Below are 18662 nucleotides of genomic sequence, written 5' to 3'. Positions count from 1 at the left end.
ACAAAAAGATGGAGGATCGTCTGGATTGGATATCGATTTGAGTCAGAGCCAGAAGAAGAGAAGCAGCACACTCTGCTGGGCCGTTGCAGGACAAACATCTGAGATCCTTGGACCTTCATCCGAACAGTTGGTGCTGTGGAACCTTGTTTCAGTGAAACGTCGAGGAAGCAGGGCACACACGACGGTCCAACCCCTCATTTCTTACGACCCCGATTTCTCGAGTCTTCCTCGTTTCCGTGAACCATAGAATCAGACTGATCCTACCTGTTAGAAGGCCCTACGACAGCTCTTCTCGCGATGCCACACTCTGTTCCTGTGCCCCCGACGGGCTTCCAGGCCATCATTCTATGCGGGCCTGGCGTTTCCCTCAACACCTTTACCTCGAACCCCGAAGAATTTCCTAAAGCGTTATTACCCATTGCGAACCGTCCTATGGTGTGGTATCCTCTGGATTGGTGTTATCGGATGGGAATTACCAGTGAGTGATCATGCTTTGCTATCCGTCGATTGGGATGGCCGATTGTGTCTGGCTGTGCCTTTGACGTAATTATTCCTTGCGCACGAATGGTGATCTGACTGAAATAAGACATCACCCTTATTACGCCTCCCGCTAGTCAAGCTCCGTTAGAAGCTGCGCTGTCACAAAATCCTCATCTCACATCGCTTCCCGCACCCTCACCGTCCGTGGTCGCGCCGGCCGATCTCACATTGACGACGGGTACTGCCGAGCTGCTTCGGCTCCCCGAAGTCCAATCATGCATCAAGTCCGATTTTCTCCTTCTCCCGTGCGACCTCATCTGCGACCTCCCCGGAGAATCTCTGCTAGAAGCTTGGATGGTTACGCAAAGTGCGCTGGGCGGCTCCACTATCAGCGACGGCTGGAGCGCCAATGGCCCTAAGAGCCTGGGGATGGGAGGGGAGGAAGGCGGGCGCCGCGGCGGTCTTGGTGTATATTACCAAACGCGCGGACGGGAAGAAAGTGTCAAGGGCGAGGTAGCAGATTTTGTGGCCACCACATCGCTGGAGCCAGACGAGGCGCCAGCCGTCTCTCACCTTTCGGAAGGACCCGCTTCGATTCGGTACGGTCTGTCGAAGTTAGTGCTTTCTATCCCCATGGATACGCTTAAGGAACAGATGGAGGAACAAAAGGGACTTCTTATCCGTCATTCGCTGGTGAAGAAGCATGCGCAGGTGAAGATGTTGACCACCTATCGCGACGCCCACATCTACGTATTCCCCTACTGGGTCAAGGAGATGGCCCTGCTGAATGAAAAGTTCGAGAGCGTCGGTGAGGATCTGGTGGGATGGTGGGCCAAATCGGAATGGCAGACCGGTCTAGCGGAGAAGCTCCGACTGAGAGAGATCTTCGAGCCGGAGAGACATGGAGCGGGAGAGAGTGCAAGCCTGGACGGCGAGTCCATCGAAGAGGAAATCGATCTCAAGGCAATGAGCACCACCAAGGCCGGTGCTGGCACATCGCGCGATGCGCTGTCGGAGGATCCGACTGAAAACCTGCAGTTTGCCTCCCGAGTGAAGAGAACAGGCACGGACCTGGGCACAGAGACACCAGAGAAACCGAAAGGCAAACTGACCGTGCCACCCATCCTGGCATACATCCACTCCTCGGTTCCCTCCGCACCACTCGTACGACGCGTCGACACATCCGCCCTGCTCCTGTCCGTCTCGCTCCGGCTGGCCAAGCTCGAATCCATCGAAGAGGCCGGCCGCGTGGCGGCCTCGCCGTTCGCCCACAACCAGAAGGTGGCATACCCCGCTGGTGTCGCTCAGCGGTGCACGGTCACCAAGGCCGACTGCCTCCTGGCGGACAACGTCACGGTGGAGGAGAAGTGCGTGATCAAGGAGTCTGTGATTGGCGCCAACTGCCACATCGCCAGCGGGGCGCGGTTGACGCGCTGTCTCATCATGGACGGGGCCGTTATCGGCGAGCGCTGCCAGTTGACGGGATGCATTGTCGGCCGGCGCAGTCAGATCGGCCGCGAGAGTGTGCTCAAAGACTGCGAGGTACAGGACGGCAACATCGTCCCCGAGGAGACGGACGCGAAGAACGAGAAGTTCATGGTGTTTGAGGGGCTGGACCATGAAGACGGCGACGGGATGGACATGTCCGAGGAGTTTAGTGATGACAACGACGAGCTGGGATTCTAAGGGGCTGGGGGTATGACTTTTCTGCATGGCCCCTCTGAAGTTTTTGATGTCTAATGACAGATAGATGCTTGATACCGTTTTACGTCTATAGAAAAAAGAACTGTTTGAATCTTCTCTTAGATCATCCATTGCAAACTGCCCTCTTGCTTACAAGGCAGTTGGAAATTACTCCGTTGCTAAAAGAAAAAAAAGAAAAGAAATAAGCAAATCGCAAAGCACAGTGGTATCATAAATCCCATCCCAACGCCATATCCATCCACGCACATCACCACCCATAAACAAACACAACGAATAAAGAGAAAAAAAAAAAAAAAAAAAAAAAAACACCCAGGTACGACACCCCACTAGTACTGCGCTACTGCTCCCTCTTCTCCTTCTTTCCCCGCCGCCCCTCCTGCCCCAGCGACGACTTCCCAATCCTCACCATCTCCTGCCTCTGCTTTCCATTCCGCCGGTACCGGATCTGCCGCACCATCGTCGCCTGCGGCATCTGCAGCTTCCCGCCTCGTCCTGATGACGAGGCCGCCAGGCGCGGCCCAGGCCCAGGCGTAGATGTGGGTGTGGGTGTCAGGGGTTGGCTGGGTATGCGTAGGTCTGTTGGTGTTGGACTTGGGGGGAGAGCGTCTGTGTCTGCGTCTGTGTATGCAGCTATGTCTGTGTCTGCGAGCGCGAGCGCATTCCAGTCCAAGTCCAAGTCCAAGTCCAAATCCAAGTCCAAGTCCCAGGTCTTGGCTGGGTCGGGCGGCGAGGTGGTATTGGAGTTTACGTTCACATTCACTTTCACGTCAGGATACAGATGCAGATCCAGATCGAGATCCAGATTCGGGGGTTGAGGGGTGAATCCCTCCAGCTGCAGCATGTTCATCTCCGCCTCCCATGCCAATCCCGGCTGCGGCGCGGGCCCCGGCGCATAGAAATAAAAGTCCGCTGTGGGGGGTGCGACGAGGGTCGAGTCCAGGCCGGCGGCGGCATTCCCGGATTCAGGCAGCACGGAATCCCAGGGCGCGGTGTTGCTCGTCAACGCATTTGACGGCTCCGGGTACCGGCGCGCCAGTGTGCTTGGATGTGGTTCTGTGAACCGCTTGTGGTCGCCGCGCGCGTAGAAGCGCGCGATCATGTTTAGGAAGCCTGGCTGGTCGGGCTCGGTGTTGAGGATGGTCGAGAGGATCTTTGCTGTTAGCAGGGTGTGGGGTTGGGGCTGGGGCTGCTGGTGCTGGTGCTGGTGCTGGCAGAGGGGGCATGGGTGGCCGAGCAAGCCGGTTGAGGTTGGATCTCGTGGGTGGGAGGGGAGCTTGTGGAAGGGACAGGCGATGGTCATAGGGACGAGGTGGTCACAGCTGTGCCAGAAGATGGAGAGGTGGCACATTTCGGAATAGGCGATGATGCTGGTGCAAGTGGTCCTTGATGATGATGATGATGATGATGATGATGATGCTGGTGGTGGGTATTTGTACGTCCTTGATGAAGGAGCTGGGTCTTGCGCGTGAGGTGAGAGTGCTGCTTTGAGGTCATTGTTGATGGCATTGTGGTGGTGAGATGAAGCAAGAGGAGTGTTGAACAAAGACTTGGGTATCAGGGAGATGGGCAGGGTTAAGTCTACTACTGGTAATGGAGAGGGTGAAGATTGCATTGTGTTATGTGTCTGTGGTGGTTAGTATATAATGGGTTGCTTTGTATATTAGTGTTTCAGGCTCTATAAGGTCATTGTTGATGGACTCAACAATGAGATTGAATGGAATTGATCAAGAGTGGTGTCTAATGTCCTCCTTTGTGTGTTTTGCCAAGTGATATACTTCAGAGGTGAAGATGCCTGATCAACTAGATCTATCCAAGAGATGAGATGCCTCAGGCGTTGATGGGCCCCCAGAACACTAAAACACACAAAATATCAAAGGATACATTATTGCTTATTCATAAACAGTTCATATCTTCTATCTCAGGGTAGTTAGTAGATGGCATCAGTTGCATCTCCTGATATGGTCAAATCAGCACGTTATGCACCCTCTGTATACTCTCCAGCTGAGGCGACCATCTTTGCACCGAGTATCTATCTAGTATCTACTACTACCCAAGACGATCTAGTTACCAAGATCCTCAGCTGAAACAAGCACATGTCAGCCAAACGCCTTTTCAAATCGAACCACCAGATCTCGATCTCGATCACATCCCCGACGTCTTCTCGAATGCGACGAGGTCCGTCTAGACTGTGGCAACATCTCCTCATGTGCATCAGTCGATCTCTTCCGTAGGATTCCTCACAGCTTCTATCACGACGTAGGTTTCCACTATCTCTCAGTTATCCAGTGTCCATCCAGAGTGATCCACTGCTTGCCACATCATTTGTCTCACTATTTTTAGAACCCCAGTGCAGCGTGCAGCATATCCTTGCGTATGATGGAGGAACCTCTGCTTCTGGTAGATTCGTCTGGAGCCGTGTCTCAGATGCTATATAGCCTTTTGTCGAGTACCTGATCACTTACAGGTTACAGCGTAAGTAGGAGGTATGCTATCAGTACTTGCGTTGTAAGCGACAGACCTCCAAAGTACAAGTTGTCCATAGTCAAGGACGGAGTACCAGTACAAGAACAACCCCACCAGGTGGATTGTCTTTCCCGTTGCAGCGAGCTGCAGATGAGACCAGGTAAGGTTAGTTGCCTGGGGCTAGTAAGTTATCTCTACTCCGTACTATATCTAGTACCTATTTAGTAGTTAGTTACCACTCAAATAGTCATATTTAGTAGCTTCACCTCAATATGAGCCTGCCAGTCAGGATCGGCGAAATGCTTGTTAAGAACCTAAGATTGACCAATGATGTTTAGAAAACTTTCTCAACGGCGCGGTGGAAGAGAGAGGCGGCTTCTCTGGTCGTATTATTGTACTGTGTATGGTCAGATGACAGGAATAGCTTGCTTAAGAGAGCTCCTGAAGGATTCAAGAGTCATATGGAGTCCAGATAGACTATACTCCGTAGGCTATCTATAGATCTAGAGCTGAAGGGTCTTACCACGGCTGGAGTGGTTTCATGTTGATTCAAGGGTTTCCTGAGTCCTGACAGCCTGGACGAGATAGATAGAATATAGACAGATATAGTTCTACGGAATGTGTCAATTAGAGTGCTTGTGCAATCTCGCCCAGGAGATCAGCTCTGCCACTCAGGTACAAGTGAAATGAATGTTAGATTGATTGGACTAAAATTCCAGTATCAAGGCAGGCTACTAGTAGGTAATACTGACTGACTGTTTGGGTTTATCCTGAGATGGATAGCGTTTTGTGCCCTGATCTGGGCTCTGGGCTCGGAATGTGCGGGCGCATCGGACTGGACTGGACTGGACTGGACTCAGAACGCAGACGATTTCCTTGATTTTGGGTGGAATCGATCCAGGGTCCAGCTGTCAAGAAACTTACATAGTAAGACATTTTTCTCCAAGCGGTCTGCTCGAATGTTCTGTACGATCGACCGTGCAAGAATTGTCATTTTTGGACTTTTGGACTTTGTAGACTCATATCGGAACAGAAGTACACCCGCAGACCATCATCTACTACCAAGTACCAAGTACCAATGTTTTCTCCACACTTTCATTTCCCCGGATAACTAGATAGTTGTCGATGGCTTCTAAAGTTCTATGGCTTATGCCGTTATGCGACTTCTCTGTGGATGGCCATGATGAGTCTAGCGCCGCACCGCACTGCACTCCATCTTTCCATCGACTGGGATCCTGATCCATTCTCCCTCCTCCTGAGTCCTACACAGTAAATTCCTAACTCCTAATTCCTAAGGTTTGACAGTCGCCAACTTCCTACTATGTAGATTGAATTAAGTGCTAACTGCTAACCCTCTCCAGCCAGAACCACCTAAACTTTAGTCCAAGTGTCATTGGCCATTGCGCCCTTTTCAACCGTTCAACTTGCTCGCTAACGAGGTTGGCGTGAGGGGGACGGCATGGATGACGGGCCACTAACTGGGCCACCAGCCCGTGATCGTCGCAACTCGCGCCCATGCACGGCGACGCGACAAACCAAATACTCTGTAAGGTACCCTCACCCAGGTCCCAGAGTCGGTGACTTTCTAGTTTCTACTACTCCGTACTACAGAGTAGATAGATAGCTGTGGGCCTTGTTTCTCGCTTTTCTTTTCCCTTTCCAGTTTCCACTTCTGTCTTGTCGCATGTTCGGTCTTTTTGGTTTTGTAACTGTGGTTGAAGGGCAAGTGGAGTTCGGAGTTGAGACTCGTGAGAAGCCGGCCTAGTAGTGGGTGCAGTTCAGTGGACTACAGTACCTTAGGTACCTATTATTGATCCGCTATCTCCGTATCGGGCAATTTAACAGCAGCTCAGAGCAAGATAGAGGAGGATACTCGAATTCGCCATTCAATCAACGACGGAGTTTACGGTTCGGGGAATCTGAGCAAAGGTCGAGCTAGTGTGAGGTGCACTCACTTATCTCATTATCCGGTAGACGGACGTCTCTTCGTATTATTACAACTATGGGTATTGAAGGTAAGACTATGCTATGGTGAGTATCCATCACTCAACGCGTGGACCTCAACCGTGAAGGTCAACAAGACGCTGATGAAGAGGCCCAAAATCTGAAACTGGTTTCAACCAACTTTAAAACTGGCCTGTCATGATCACCCTCCAGCGCGGGAGATACAGCCCTCGAATAAGCTGCTTGAGTTGCGTGTCGATCACGCGGGAATTCCTTGCGTGGATCTGCGACTACTGACTCCACGATAGATAGTGGGGTGGGAATTGCGGTGCGATGTTTATCTCTGGTGTGAGTGTGACGGTGTCTACGTATCTACGGAGGAGAGGAGTCTATGATATGCTGATGAGTGATGAGAGTAAGGTGGGAATAATAACGTTTAGATACTTGGGTTTTGCTTTGTAAAGTTTGCGGTCTGGCTGGCGGGTGAGATTATGAGATGCAAAAGTGTGGGTCTGGCTCAAGATAGATGAGCGTGCGTGTTCCTGCTCTGTACTTACTCAGCGTCTTTGAAGATCCGGACCTTCTGTCTGTCAGTTGTTTCATAAAAGTAAGGAGATGAGTTGTACCTGTAGATCCGAGCACTCTCACACCAGTGAGATTGAATTCTTCACATGGTTGTATGTTGATGTGTGAATCGTATGATGTCCAGGGCTAATATAATTGATAACGAGCACACGGTGTTTTTCTACTCCGTAAGATATATATATAGTGAGCTGGTGACATCAAACCATCAAAAGCCAGTCCTCGGAACTCGGTACAGCCGAGAGTGGATCGGGTCTCAAGGAAGGCACGCACTGCGGATTACGTATCTAGCTACTGTGGTATATGAGGACGTGGACGAACCTCGTCACAGTGACTTGCTGATATGAGTTAGGTCGAATCTGAAGGTTGCCTCTACATCGCCAGGTAATGGATCGAAGCATCATTGGAGCTTGGAACATAAGAACATATCCCTCTCGAGTCTCAAGTCCCAACTGCCGAGTCTTCGGTCCCCAATCCTTATAGATGTTTCAGCCCAGCGTTAGTGTCAGACTCGCATGGTTGGTCTCGCGTGCAGCAGCCAGCAAAATAAAGAAGTGGAGAGTATGCTTTTGCTAGCTGTTAGCATTCAGCCTCATCTGATCCGTCCCAACTCCCAGGGCTGAACTTGAAGTTCAAAGTTCACTGTAACGACTACTCCGTAGATAGTTATCTGATTGATTCACCACGCTTCCTGCGTTCTAGCCTCATTCAGTTGGTTGTCAATCCGACCACGACATAGTGCCGATAGGCACCTGGACGGATTGGGAATCCATTCGGAAGAAAGAACTCGAGATGCGTTATCAGTCCGTATTGCGACACTTGACATCATCGAGCATAGGCTTTGTGAATGGTGAGTCCCTGCTAGCGTGGACGTGCATCCGGAGTACGTATCTCATAGTACAGGAGTTATTTTTTTTTTCTCTCCCTTTTGTTGTTGCCTTTCTGCTCGGTGTGCAGAGTGCAGGGTCAGGGACTCTGAACATCTTTAGACAGCTCAGCAATTGTAACTTAACTCGGTTATCAGTTCCTTTTCAAGGTTCGAAACGTCCTGTGGATAATCGTTTAGGTTTGGTGGAACATCCGGATCCGTGGGAACGATGGGAAAAATGCGAGCGGGAAATTCCCAAGGATGCAAGACATTGAACCTGCGTTGGGTAGATACTGGCTACTGGTTACTGGTTACTGGCTATCTACTGGGTCGTCTGGGTTGGGGCGGAAGTCCAAAGTCGCGCGATGAGAGTGTCCTAGCATCACGATTGAAGCTTCAGGCTTCAGAGATCAAAGAAGTCATCAAATTTATATCCATCTACGTACCGCATACGGGTAGGAAAAAGAGTCGAGATAGAGTCATGATGGGACAAAATCTGGGGAAACCCAACAATACAGCGTAATGTTGATTACGCAATACATAGACTTAACCCCTATTCTGCTCTCTACCTAGTATACCTACCTAGGTACTCCGTACTCCGTACTCTGTATGTCATAGGCATCGCTGATTTTCAACCCCTGCTCTGAAGGAAAGATCCTACCCGTCTACCGAAATGGGTACGAGCGACGAATCTACGAACTTCGAGAAGCTGCCGAACTATTGACAAGGTCATCATCGGAGTATAATCTCCATACTAGTAGTCATGGAGAAATCCCCAGGTTCTTGCTCAGGACTCGTACTACTGAACTACTACTGACTCGGTAGCGTCAGTAGGTCGTCAATACAGCACTAGCAGGTAGTGGTGTTACAACAGTACAGCTAAGAGTTTTAGCAGCCCGTGAGGTTGCGAATCGGCGTTCAACTTGCTAGCACGATCGGACTCGCTAGGACGTTAGTAACCTTAGTGGCAGACTAGCATCCCTAATGGTCCCAGACTAGTCAGTTATCTACGGAGTAAATACTAAATAGTCGTCTTCTGCAGCTAGCACGTTCTTTTTCTTTTTTTTGCCGCATCAGACCTAAAAACAAACACTGATGGAAATGGAGTCGTGGAAAAGGGGGGTGACTGTCTGGCACGCTTGGAGTAAATACAGTCACCCTAGGAAGTTGATCCACGACCAACTTGCATGAAGAAGAAGTTTAGCAGTCCGGAAGTCAAAACAAAAAAGAAAAAAAACCATCCCAGAGTATTCCGGAATATTCTCCATTTCGATGTCCATGTGTAGGGAAGTTGACTGTCTGTCGCATCACTCTGTATACCCACACCTTCCACGGGTGGAGCGGTTGGCGTTGAAGGGGGCTGAGCTGACCCACTGTTAGCTGTTTTTATGGTGGGATTTCGTACTCTGGATACAGTCAAGTAATGTACTCCGTACAACAGTTGTCAGTCTTAATCCTGCATGGGAGGTTGCTACTACCTAAGAACCTATGGAGATTCCTAGGTAAACTTGTATCAACCGAATCAGTTACCAAATTTTCCATACAGCAGCAATACAGAGACTGATTCAGCCCTCAGGATACCTTACCTACTAGTACATTCAAACTACCTAGATGCTAAGATGATTGTCCATGTCTTGGATCCCCTCCCCTTCTCTAACAATAGTGTTCCAGTGGAAGATCAATATGGTTGGTTGCTGGAAATCAGTTTCAGGAGAATTAACCCGCATTTCTGGAGAGAAGAGACTCACAGAGTAGGTAAGTGGTGTCAAATTGATAGTCAAATAACCTTGATCAATCATCCAAACTTACAGCATATGGCGTATTTCACATTATACAGGAACAACTTCTGGCATGACTTGCAGCAGGGAGTTTTTTTTTTTTTTTTTTTTTTTTTTTTTATAAAATATTTTATGGAATGGTCATAAACCCTCCACAGTCCCCATAAATAATTCAACAGGATCACTCAGTACGGAGTACTATTTCAGCAATTGTACATTTCAAATAGATAGATACTCCATACCTAGGGTGTCACTTCTGTCGAAAACCGATTATCTTGTTCCCTCGTGGATTCACTCAACGAGTTGCCCTGGCAGATAGTGAAAAAAACCAAAATCCAAGAAAAAGAAAAAAAAAAAGGCTGACAGAAACGATGGTTCAGTGTGCCTGGCGTTCCCTAGGTTCTCTTGCGTTGTTTGGAAAATCCCGTCCTCTTGTCTCCGCCTGTCATCAGTTAAGTTACTACTAACTTACTACATAGACTAGTAGTTAGTTTACCTAGAATTAGTTCAAAAAGAAAGAGAAAAAGAAAAAAAAAAAAGTGAGTTTCACCCCCCTTAAGCTCCTCCCTCCCAGTCCCAGTATTGTTGTTGTATTATTATCATTATTATCAGTATTATTATTGTCACCATCATCATCAATTCCTCTCTCCTTAATCCTGTCCATTTTCTTTCTTTCCTCACTAGACTATCTATCTACCGTAGTAGTATCTACTCCGTACTAACTAACTACTACTAAGTAGGCCCTTACACTAACAACTACTTACCACTAACCATTGTCAAACATCCTTCCCCCTCCCTCTCCTCCGTCCTCCGTCCTCTCTCCTCTCTCTTCTCCTCCTCTCACTCCCTCTTTTTGATTGATTCTCTTCTTCTTTTCTTCCTCTCTATCTTTTGTGACCGCCTCTCTCTCGTCGGTTCCTAGAGGAAAGGCCCGTCTTCTGCTTAATCCAGGAGATACCGGTGCCAGTTCCAAGGATTGATTATCCCCTTTCCCTCCCAAACTTCCTCCTCTTATCTCTCCCTCTCTCTCTCTCCATCTATTCAATTCTCCATACTACTTTCTTCTCTTTTTTCTTTTTCGGTTGTTCCGACTTCATTTTCAGTTTTTATCCTGCTATTCCTCATCGTACATGGCTCGAATGCTTTAGACCACGTCCACCCTTCTGGGAGCCTTGTATGCCTTGCGTCTCACACCGCGTCGCCAGATTTTCTCTTCTTCCCTCCGCTTCTCGTCTGATTCGAGCCCTTCGTTTCGTTTTCCTTCTACGGCATTCGTTTCTGCATCAATCATCAGCGTGCCTTTCGATTCTTGTATCAATATAATCTTTCGTGAATTTTTCCACCTCTAGAGGTACTGCAGCTCAGACCCGGCATTTGGGTGGATAAGAGTGGGAGTCGTGGATTGAACCGTCAGCAGCCGATGGTCCCCATCAGTCCACGCCTGAACTTATTCCTCCTTGTCGTGCAGCGGACAACTAATTCACGTGGTGCAGGACCCTTCTGTTCTTATTTTCCCTCCCTTGTCGCCATCGAGTCGTGTTTATCACCCAAATCGTGCCGTCTACGTGAACGAGTCCGAAATTCATCGTTCGTCAGCTGAGGTGTCGTGTTCCATCGTGGTCGCCGAAGTACATAGGCAACCCCTGAAAAATCCTGGAGGAGAACACCATGGCAGCGTTGGTGCAAACGATTCCTCAACAAAGTAGCACGGTCTCGGTGCTCCAAACTCGCCCATCTTCTTCCTCTGGCTCCTTTGCTCCTATGTCTCAGTCATCACAACAGCAAGGTTCTCGGGTGCCGGCAATGTCTTGGAACTCGTACAATAACACTGTGAGCGGAGCTCAGGGCTATCGGGCAGGCCACCAGGTTGTGGCCCCCTATGCTTTTACCGGCACCTCCAACCTCCCCAACCCCAACTTCAACAACAATATGCAAAATCGGCAATCGTGGACACCGCATATGAGGCCAGAGCACCGGACATCTTCTGCTCCCTCGGTACCTCAAAGCCCTGCTGGAGTCAATTCGCGCTTTATCCATCACTCTGCAGCTGGTTCTGTATCCACTTCTTCCTCCAATTCTTCCGTCCAGTCCTACCGTTCCAAAGACGACTCTGTGATCCCCTCAAGACAGTCCGGCAGCGATCTACCTATCCGTCCATTATCCACAGTCAACCTTCCTTCTCCCTCCTCGACGTCTTTCATGAACATTTCCTCTCCCACCGTTGCTCGGCCCTCTCCTGAACGTTACCGACGAGCCAATAGACGAGCAGAGCCCGCTGTAGGAACGCAGGCGACCGTCGCATCCCCCGGCCTTCCAGCAGAGGATCAATCGACGTCGAAAAACGCTTTGCCGGACCCAGCACGTAGCCGTGGGCATACTCGGGTTTCGAGTGCAGATGATACGGCACGCCCTGAGAAGCCACAAGCGGAGCTTGCTAAGCGATATAGGCGTCGGAGCTGGGCAAATATCGACAATGCTGGGCTCATCAATTTACAGCTTCACTTGCCATCGTCCCCCACGCCAATGTTGAACTTGCATGATTACTTCGACCCAAACAATCGACCAGACTCTGCGCAGTCCAAGGGCGATGTTCCCGGCAGCGTTCACTCGGCCAACTCATCCACATCATCGGTAAGCGACACCATTCTAATTCCTATTGACCCCACGCCGGATCTCGTCTTTTCAAGGTGCTGACAAGGAACCAGGTGCGGGAGACAGGAACAACAGAGTCTGCACCCTCCAGTAAGAGTACTAACAAACCAGACGATACGAAGCGAGTCACGAAACCTTCGCCGTTGTCACAACCTGTCTCTGTTGACTCACCGCAACCCGAACCTCAGCCTGCCTCCAAGGACAAGCAGCCGGCTGCTCCTAAGGAGAGTATTGCTACACAACGTCTGGCCGATATCTCGAAGAACGATCACATACGGCCTGGAAAATCGAGGTTGCGGAGAGCTTTCTCCTTCGGTAGCGCCTCGGAACTTCTCAAGGCTTCTTCGCAGAACAACTCCACCAAGCGTGAGGCAGTTATTGCGGAGAGGTCTCGGAGGGAGATTCTGAAGGAAGAGCTGGGGGCCGAGCATGCGGCTATCGCCGAGCAGCAGGAGGCCAGTGGATTGGGTGAGAGCATTTACTCGCACCACCAAGGTCGCTTCTTCAACAGCTCCACCGACAATCTCTCCGTCTCGTCAACAGCATCGTCCGCTTCGATAATGCTGCGCAAGATGGGCAAGGGCATGAAACGGTCCACTCGCTCTCTCGTCGGGTTATTCCGTCCCAAGTCTGTCGTCAATACGGCATCGGTCGAGGGCGTGAATGTGGAGCCTATGGCGCCTCAATTATCGGTAGTGAATGTTGAGGCTGAGAGGAAGAGCGTGCCCGCTAAGGCGGATCCCCAGGGCTTTCCTCGCGGTGGCACTGTCTTCCCTAAGGTCGAGAATAATGCTCAAGAATCTTCAGGCCCTGACGATGCTGGGGCTGACAGATCTCAATCGCGTAAGAGCATTGTGGGTGGAGATAGAGAGCGGGCTGAAATACTTGCGGCTGTAAGAAAAGGCATCCTCAAAAGTGAGTACTTTGGCACCTAGAGGTTGGCGGATGATTCAGGCATCATTTACTGACCAGGTCTCGACTCAGAAACCAACTCCGATTCAGCTATTCCCACCCAATCAGGTAGACCTTCCGATGGGGTAGGCAGTGACTCGCCGCATTCCAGTACCCCCAGTACACCCGAGGATCGATCGCGTGCTGGCAATCGAAAATCCGAGGCTGTCAAGATTGCTGGTGAAGACTACTTCCTGTCCGAAGGGCGAATCCCGGAATCTACGAGCACCCCTGTCACGCCGCAACCTGTTGGCGCCAAGAGCCTTGTCTTTAGCCCTCGCATTCAATTCCATGAGACATGGCCTAGTGGCGAGTATGATCGTAGGGGAGATATCGCAACCTGCAATCGCTTGACACCATTGCTTGCTCAGCAAATCAAAGAGGAACTCAACAATTTCAAGATGGTAAGTTCCTGCGATTATATACCATCTCAACAAACATTTCATCTTCGGATTAACTGACATTGGATCACAGGAAATGGAAGTTCACGAGACCTCTAAGATTTACACCCATTTCCTTTGAATTTTCTGCATTTCGAACGGCGTTCCTAGCACGTCCCGGTTTCGCACAGTTGTGCTCATGACGAATTGAACCCCTGAGGAATTTCCTTTGCCTCCTAGACCTGTCTTACTCGTCTTCTTTCCCTCCCTAGACCGACACCCGATGGTTACTTCACTTGGTATTCACCCTCACCTTGTAGGCTTTTTGCCTTCGATCGATTTTCTTCTCCCCATCCCTTGTCCTCTACTTCTGTGTTTCTGGGCGTTACGGTGGAAGCAACGTCCTAAATTCTGGTCGATCCTCTTCTCTCCGGCCTTTTCCCTCATGTCTAAACGCGTGGGGATTTTTGCGAGCGGCCGATAAGAGCATCGACTGTTGGGCAGTCCGAACTGTCTTGTGACTGCCCCCCCCCCATCATCTGGCTTTGATTTCATTCACGGACCTGGATCTCGAGCTTTGATCTACCGTGCTGGATCTGCTCATTCTGCCCTACAGGTCCCCCCTTCTCATTACCTCCTGCCACCGTCAGCCTCGCATCGGAATTGTTCCGTCTTTTGTTCTTTTTGAGAGCGCAAAAATTGGACAGCATCATCTCTTTTGACTAATACCAGATTTTCCTTTTTTCTTTTTTTTCTTCTCCCGTCCTTTTTCAGCCTCGTTTTTAGCACAAGCCGATTTCCGATGGAATGTTTGTTGTACAGCACCCTGAGGCTGTTATCGTTCCTCTGTCATGTTTCAGCCAAGACTAATTGATTGTTGACTCACATCTGAATGCTTGCAGGGGGATATAGCCCTCGATCTTTCCTCTTTCCGTACTTTTGCATCGAGTGCTGTGTGTTTCTCCTTTCCCTGCGTGTCACATCCAGGAATGATCCTGCTCCGTTTTCATCTTTTTCTTTTCTCCTTTTTATCATCATAGGATGCTTGTCGGTAATAGCTTTGGTTGGATGGTATGGGCATGCAAATTTTTCAATCCTCTTTTCATCTCCAATTATGCGGCGTGTGTGATTCGTTGTGGTTTTTCTTACATCATGAACTATGTTTGTTCCCTCTCAAATCCACGGCAGAAGAGAGGGTTCCAAGCACAAAGAAAAGAGATAGTGCTCAGGTTTTCAATATGATTCCTCTCAACGATGCCGCAGGGTCTCTGGTTGAGGGGGGGAGGGGGGAATGGCATGTCTACTTATCGTGCAGCCAGCTACGTCAGCTATGTATTACTACTGCTGTAAGGGAATGATACTGTATCTATGTGGTAAGGTTGGGATCCACCAGTAGAGGTACTGATTCGGATTGTACCTAGTGATACCCCTGGAATCTTTAGTATGTAACCAGTTGTTACTGGCATATTGGTACTATTAGCCATCACATCAATCTACTGATGCGGATCAGTGCCGGCGCACGATTGCCCTATGCTCAACGGCGAGTCCAAGTTCTCTCCGTGATTTCTGGGGTCGATTAGTGAGAGCTTTTAGCCTTCTGCACAATTCTGCATCATGGCTTGGAGCGAAGTCCCGAGCGACAAGCTTCAGGATCAGACTTGGCGCAGTCCCGAGCCTCCGAAACACAACCGGGGTTAAGAATTAAGATGTTCAGAATCAGAACTTCGGCCTGAAACACGGGATAAGAATGGGGAAAGATTTCATCCGGCAGATGGCGATGACGAGATGATGCATACGGGATTGATGATTGATGGGAGGGAGGATGACTTGGGGGGGGGGGGGGGGGGAAAGATCTGCTGTGGCCCCCTGTCTGGTAATCTTGTTCGTTGTTTTCGTTGTTAACTTGTTATAGGCTGTTCGGCCCGGATGCCTCAGGTTTGCGTCGCGTCAGCCGATCCTGCGGGTTACTTAAGCTTCTTGTTTGGGGGTTGAAGCATCATCTCTCTGTCCCTACTCCCTTTCCATCCACCCATCCACCCATCCATCCATCTTGAATCTCAACTCGACCGGAAAGATCTTTCTTGATTGACTCTGTGATGCCTTCCTTTCCCTTTTCTCTGACCGATTACGCTGATCTCCATTGTTCCTCTTTGTCTCTCCGACCGATCCCCGAACTCGAAGACCCCCCACGAGACACTCCCACGGGGCAACCCCCACGCGTAGTGGAGGGCGGTGGACTCAATATGAAGATCGGACGAGAAAACATCTCCTTTCAGCAAGTTGGACATAGAGATCCTGTCGCTTAGACTTGCTACTCCGCAGGACTAAGCACAACTGGTCCAATGCTTGCCCTCAACTCCAACCCCGGCATCTCCACACGTCCTCAAGTCCTTCCCCGCAGAGAGGCAAGCCACCGGGCCGCCTGAGCAGAAACATCCAAAGAAATCTCTGACTTGGGACTAGCGCTCGCATCTGGCCTGCGGTAAGCTGTAGCTAATTGTTCCCTGCGCCGTTACCGTCATCTCTCACCAATGCCATCCCACGGCCCTTGTCATCGGCCCAGGAGTTGCATCCTTCTTACGCAGTTGCACTGCTCAGTTGCATCCCGCCGATTCCCCCATTGGTAGAGTCTCCCGTCTCGACCATGTTGGTTTTTTCCACCCCCGGGGTCTTCATTTTCTGAGACCTCCACGGTGTAAAATGTGGGTGGTTTAGTGGTCCATACTATGATCGCGGGTTGGGAAGATTGTTGGAAATCGGGAAACTTGCTCGCTCCATGGGCATGCCCCGGATTCTCCCACAAAAAGGGCCTGAGTGCCCGGCTTCTTGATATTTTTCCTCTGCGTTGTCTTCTTACCTTATTTCTTCTGTACTTGCTCCCTTTCCCCTTCTTCTTACATATCCTCTTTCCTCCTCCCTTCTCTTCTTGTAACCCCCTTCTACTTCTCTCCGTTTATACATCTGGGGAAAGATGTCTTCCAAGACCTTCCGCGACGGTAGCGTTGACAAAGACTTCATGGACAATGTCGAAGTTGTCCCAGCAAATGCCGATAGACCAAATCCGATGAAGGAGGCCCCCGCCTATGTAGCTGGTCTCAGTCCCGAAGAGCGCGAGAAGGCCGAGAAGGCCCTCGTCCGCAAGATCGACCTCCGTCTCTTGCCCATGCTTGTGATCATGTACATCCTGAACTATTTGGATCGGAACAACATTGTGAGTGATCATCCTAGAGCTTGACACCTTCATGCCACTCATACCTTACAGGCGGCTGCTCGACTGGCTGGACTTGAAGATGATCTGGGTATGAAGAAGAACAGCGACCAATACCAGACTGCTGTCAGTATCCTCTTTGTGGGCTATCTGTTGATGCAGAGTAAGAGACTTCACCCTTTAGAGGCATGACTTAAGAGCTAACCCTTGCAGTCCCCTCCAACCTGCTCCTCAACAAGTTCGGAAAGCCCTCCATCTACCTCCCTGGTGCAATGATCCTTTGGGGTATCATTTCCACCGCCACGGCTGGTGCTCAAAATTTCGCTGGTCTCGTCGTCATTCGCTTCTTCCTCGGTTTCGTCGAAGCCGCCTATTTTGTACGTGATTGCAACCAATGCAACAGTTGGAATATTTGGCTGACTGGCGCCTGGTGTAGCCCGGATGTCTTTACTTTCTGAGTGCCTGGTACACTCGAAAGGAGCTGGGATTCCGCACAGCTGCTCTTTACTCGGGATCTCTGATCTCCGGTGCCTTCTCTGGTCTCATTGCCGCAGGAATCACGGATGGCATGGACTACAAGCGGGGTCTTCGAGCTTGGTATGCTTCCTTGGAAATTTTCAATACTTCTGCCCTAAGGTGCTAACTCCTGGCTTCTTAAGGCGCTGGCTCTTCATCATCGAAGGAGCCATTACCATTGTGGTCGCCGCTATCTCCATGTGGATCCTGCCTGACTTTCCCCGTACCACTCCTTGGCTGTCTGAAGAGGAAAAGCAGCTGGCTGCTTGGCGTCTCGAGGAAGATATCGGCGAGGACGACTGGGTCGACAGCGAGGATCAGTCACTGCTCTACGGCGCGAAACTGGCTTTTACCGATTCGAAGACCTGGATTCTGGTAAGCTCATTTCCTCGCGGCCTGTTGTGGCTCTTTCTAATCAAGGGTATCCATAGATGCTACACATATTGTGCATTGTCTCCTCCGCCTCTGTGACCAACTTCTTCCCTACCGTCGTGGAAACCCTCAACTACAGCCGGATCGTGACGCTCCTCCTTACTGCTCCTCCCTACTGCTTGGCGGTCATCAGCGCTTTCGCCAACGCCTGGCACTCAGACCGCACCGGCGAGAAGTACTGGCACATCACACTACCCTTGTATATTTCCGTCGCCGCGTTCATCATCGCTGCGACCACCACAGGCGTGGCGCCCCGCTACGTCTCCATGATGCTGATGGTCCCCTCCCTGTACGCGAGCTTTGTCGTGGCCCTCGGTTGGATTTCCAGCACCCTCCCCCGTCCTGCGTCCAAGCGTGCCGCCGCCCTGGCCGCTATCAACTGCGTGAGCAATGCCAGCAGTATCTATGCCAGCTACATGTATCCGGACAGCGATGCTCCTCGATTCGGTATGTCCCACTTGGGATCCTAGCACTTGTGTGAACCCTTGCTAATCTCTCGCTAGTCATCGCCATGAGCGTCAACTGCGTCACTGCCTTTATCGCCATCCTCTCTGGCACTGTCCTGAGGATCATCCTTGTCCGGCTGAACAAGAAGCTGGACCGTGGCGACGCCATTACCGCCGGTGGTGTTCCCGGACAAGCCAGTTCCCGGGGCTTCCGGTTCTTGGTTTAGTATTTATATATAGTTACGAGTTCTTGTGGTT

The 18662-nt window shown here is 50.4% G+C and overlaps 4 protein-coding genes across 4 annotated transcripts, besides 14 other annotated features; 3 read left to right on the top strand and 1 right to left on the bottom strand.

Annotated features, from left to right (window-relative positions):
- Positions 1 to 297: 297 nt before the first annotated feature.
- Positions 298 to 2166, top strand: ACLA_018870 (translation initiation factor eIF2B subunit gamma; the record flags this gene model as incomplete). Its single annotated transcript, XM_001268608.1, has 2 exons — positions 298 to 478; positions 587 to 2166. 2 exons carry the CDS (start codon positions 298 to 300, stop codon positions 2164 to 2166), a joined length of 1761 nt encoding a protein of 586 aa, XP_001268609.1.
- Positions 2167 to 2459: 293 nt separating this feature from the next.
- Positions 2460 to 2490: a microsatellite.
- Positions 2467 to 2490: a microsatellite.
- A 31-nt stretch (positions 2491 to 2521) lies between these two features.
- ACLA_018860 (uncharacterized protein) lies at positions 2522 to 3532 on the bottom strand (the record flags this gene model as incomplete). The annotated part of the gene is made up of 1 exon (XM_001268607.1): positions 2522 to 3532. One exon carries the CDS (start codon positions 3530 to 3532, stop codon positions 2522 to 2524), a length of 1011 nt encoding a protein of 336 aa, XP_001268608.1.
- Positions 2849 to 2888: a microsatellite.
- Positions 3354 to 3395: a microsatellite.
- A 36-nt stretch (positions 3533 to 3568) lies between the features above and the next one.
- Positions 3569 to 3609: a microsatellite.
- Positions 3570 to 3600: a microsatellite.
- A 1870-nt stretch (positions 3610 to 5479) lies between the features above and the next one.
- Positions 5480 to 5504: a microsatellite.
- Positions 5481 to 5504: a microsatellite.
- A 4406-nt stretch (positions 5505 to 9910) lies between these two features.
- Positions 9911 to 9939: a microsatellite.
- Positions 9912 to 9939: a microsatellite.
- Positions 9940 to 10328: 389 nt separating this feature from the next.
- Positions 10329 to 10358: a microsatellite.
- A 52-nt stretch (positions 10359 to 10410) lies between these two features.
- Positions 10411 to 10441: a microsatellite.
- Positions 10442 to 10606: 165 nt separating this feature from the next.
- Positions 10607 to 10659: a microsatellite.
- An 828-nt stretch (positions 10660 to 11487) lies between these two features.
- ACLA_018850 (uncharacterized protein) lies at positions 11488 to 13944 on the top strand (the record flags this gene model as incomplete). The annotated part of the gene is made up of 4 exons (XM_001268606.1): positions 11488 to 12450; positions 12507 to 13386; positions 13444 to 13826; positions 13897 to 13944. The coding sequence occupies 4 exons, from the start codon at positions 11488 to 11490 to the stop codon at positions 13942 to 13944; spliced, it is 2274 nt and encodes a 757-aa protein (XP_001268607.1).
- A 1878-nt stretch (positions 13945 to 15822) lies between these two features.
- Positions 15823 to 15852: a microsatellite.
- Positions 15853 to 16773: 921 nt separating this feature from the next.
- ACLA_018840 (putative MFS transporter) lies at positions 16774 to 18631 on the top strand (the record flags this gene model as incomplete). The annotated part of the gene is made up of 7 exons (XM_001268605.1): positions 16774 to 17013; positions 17065 to 17173; positions 17224 to 17387; positions 17447 to 17607; positions 17670 to 17901; positions 17958 to 18405; positions 18462 to 18631. The coding sequence occupies 7 exons, from the start codon at positions 16774 to 16776 to the stop codon at positions 18629 to 18631; spliced, it is 1524 nt and encodes a 507-aa protein (XP_001268606.1).
- Positions 18632 to 18662: the final 31 nt, after the last annotated feature.

This window comes from Aspergillus clavatus, genomic scaffold (assembly GCF_000002715.2).
Source record: "Aspergillus clavatus NRRL 1 1099423829805 genomic scaffold, whole genome shotgun sequence".
Classification (NCBI taxonomy): domain Eukaryota; kingdom Fungi; phylum Ascomycota; class Eurotiomycetes; order Eurotiales; family Aspergillaceae; genus Aspergillus; species Aspergillus clavatus.
Note: the sequence above shows the minus strand (reverse complement) of the source record. Positions and strands in the feature narration are given on the sequence as shown.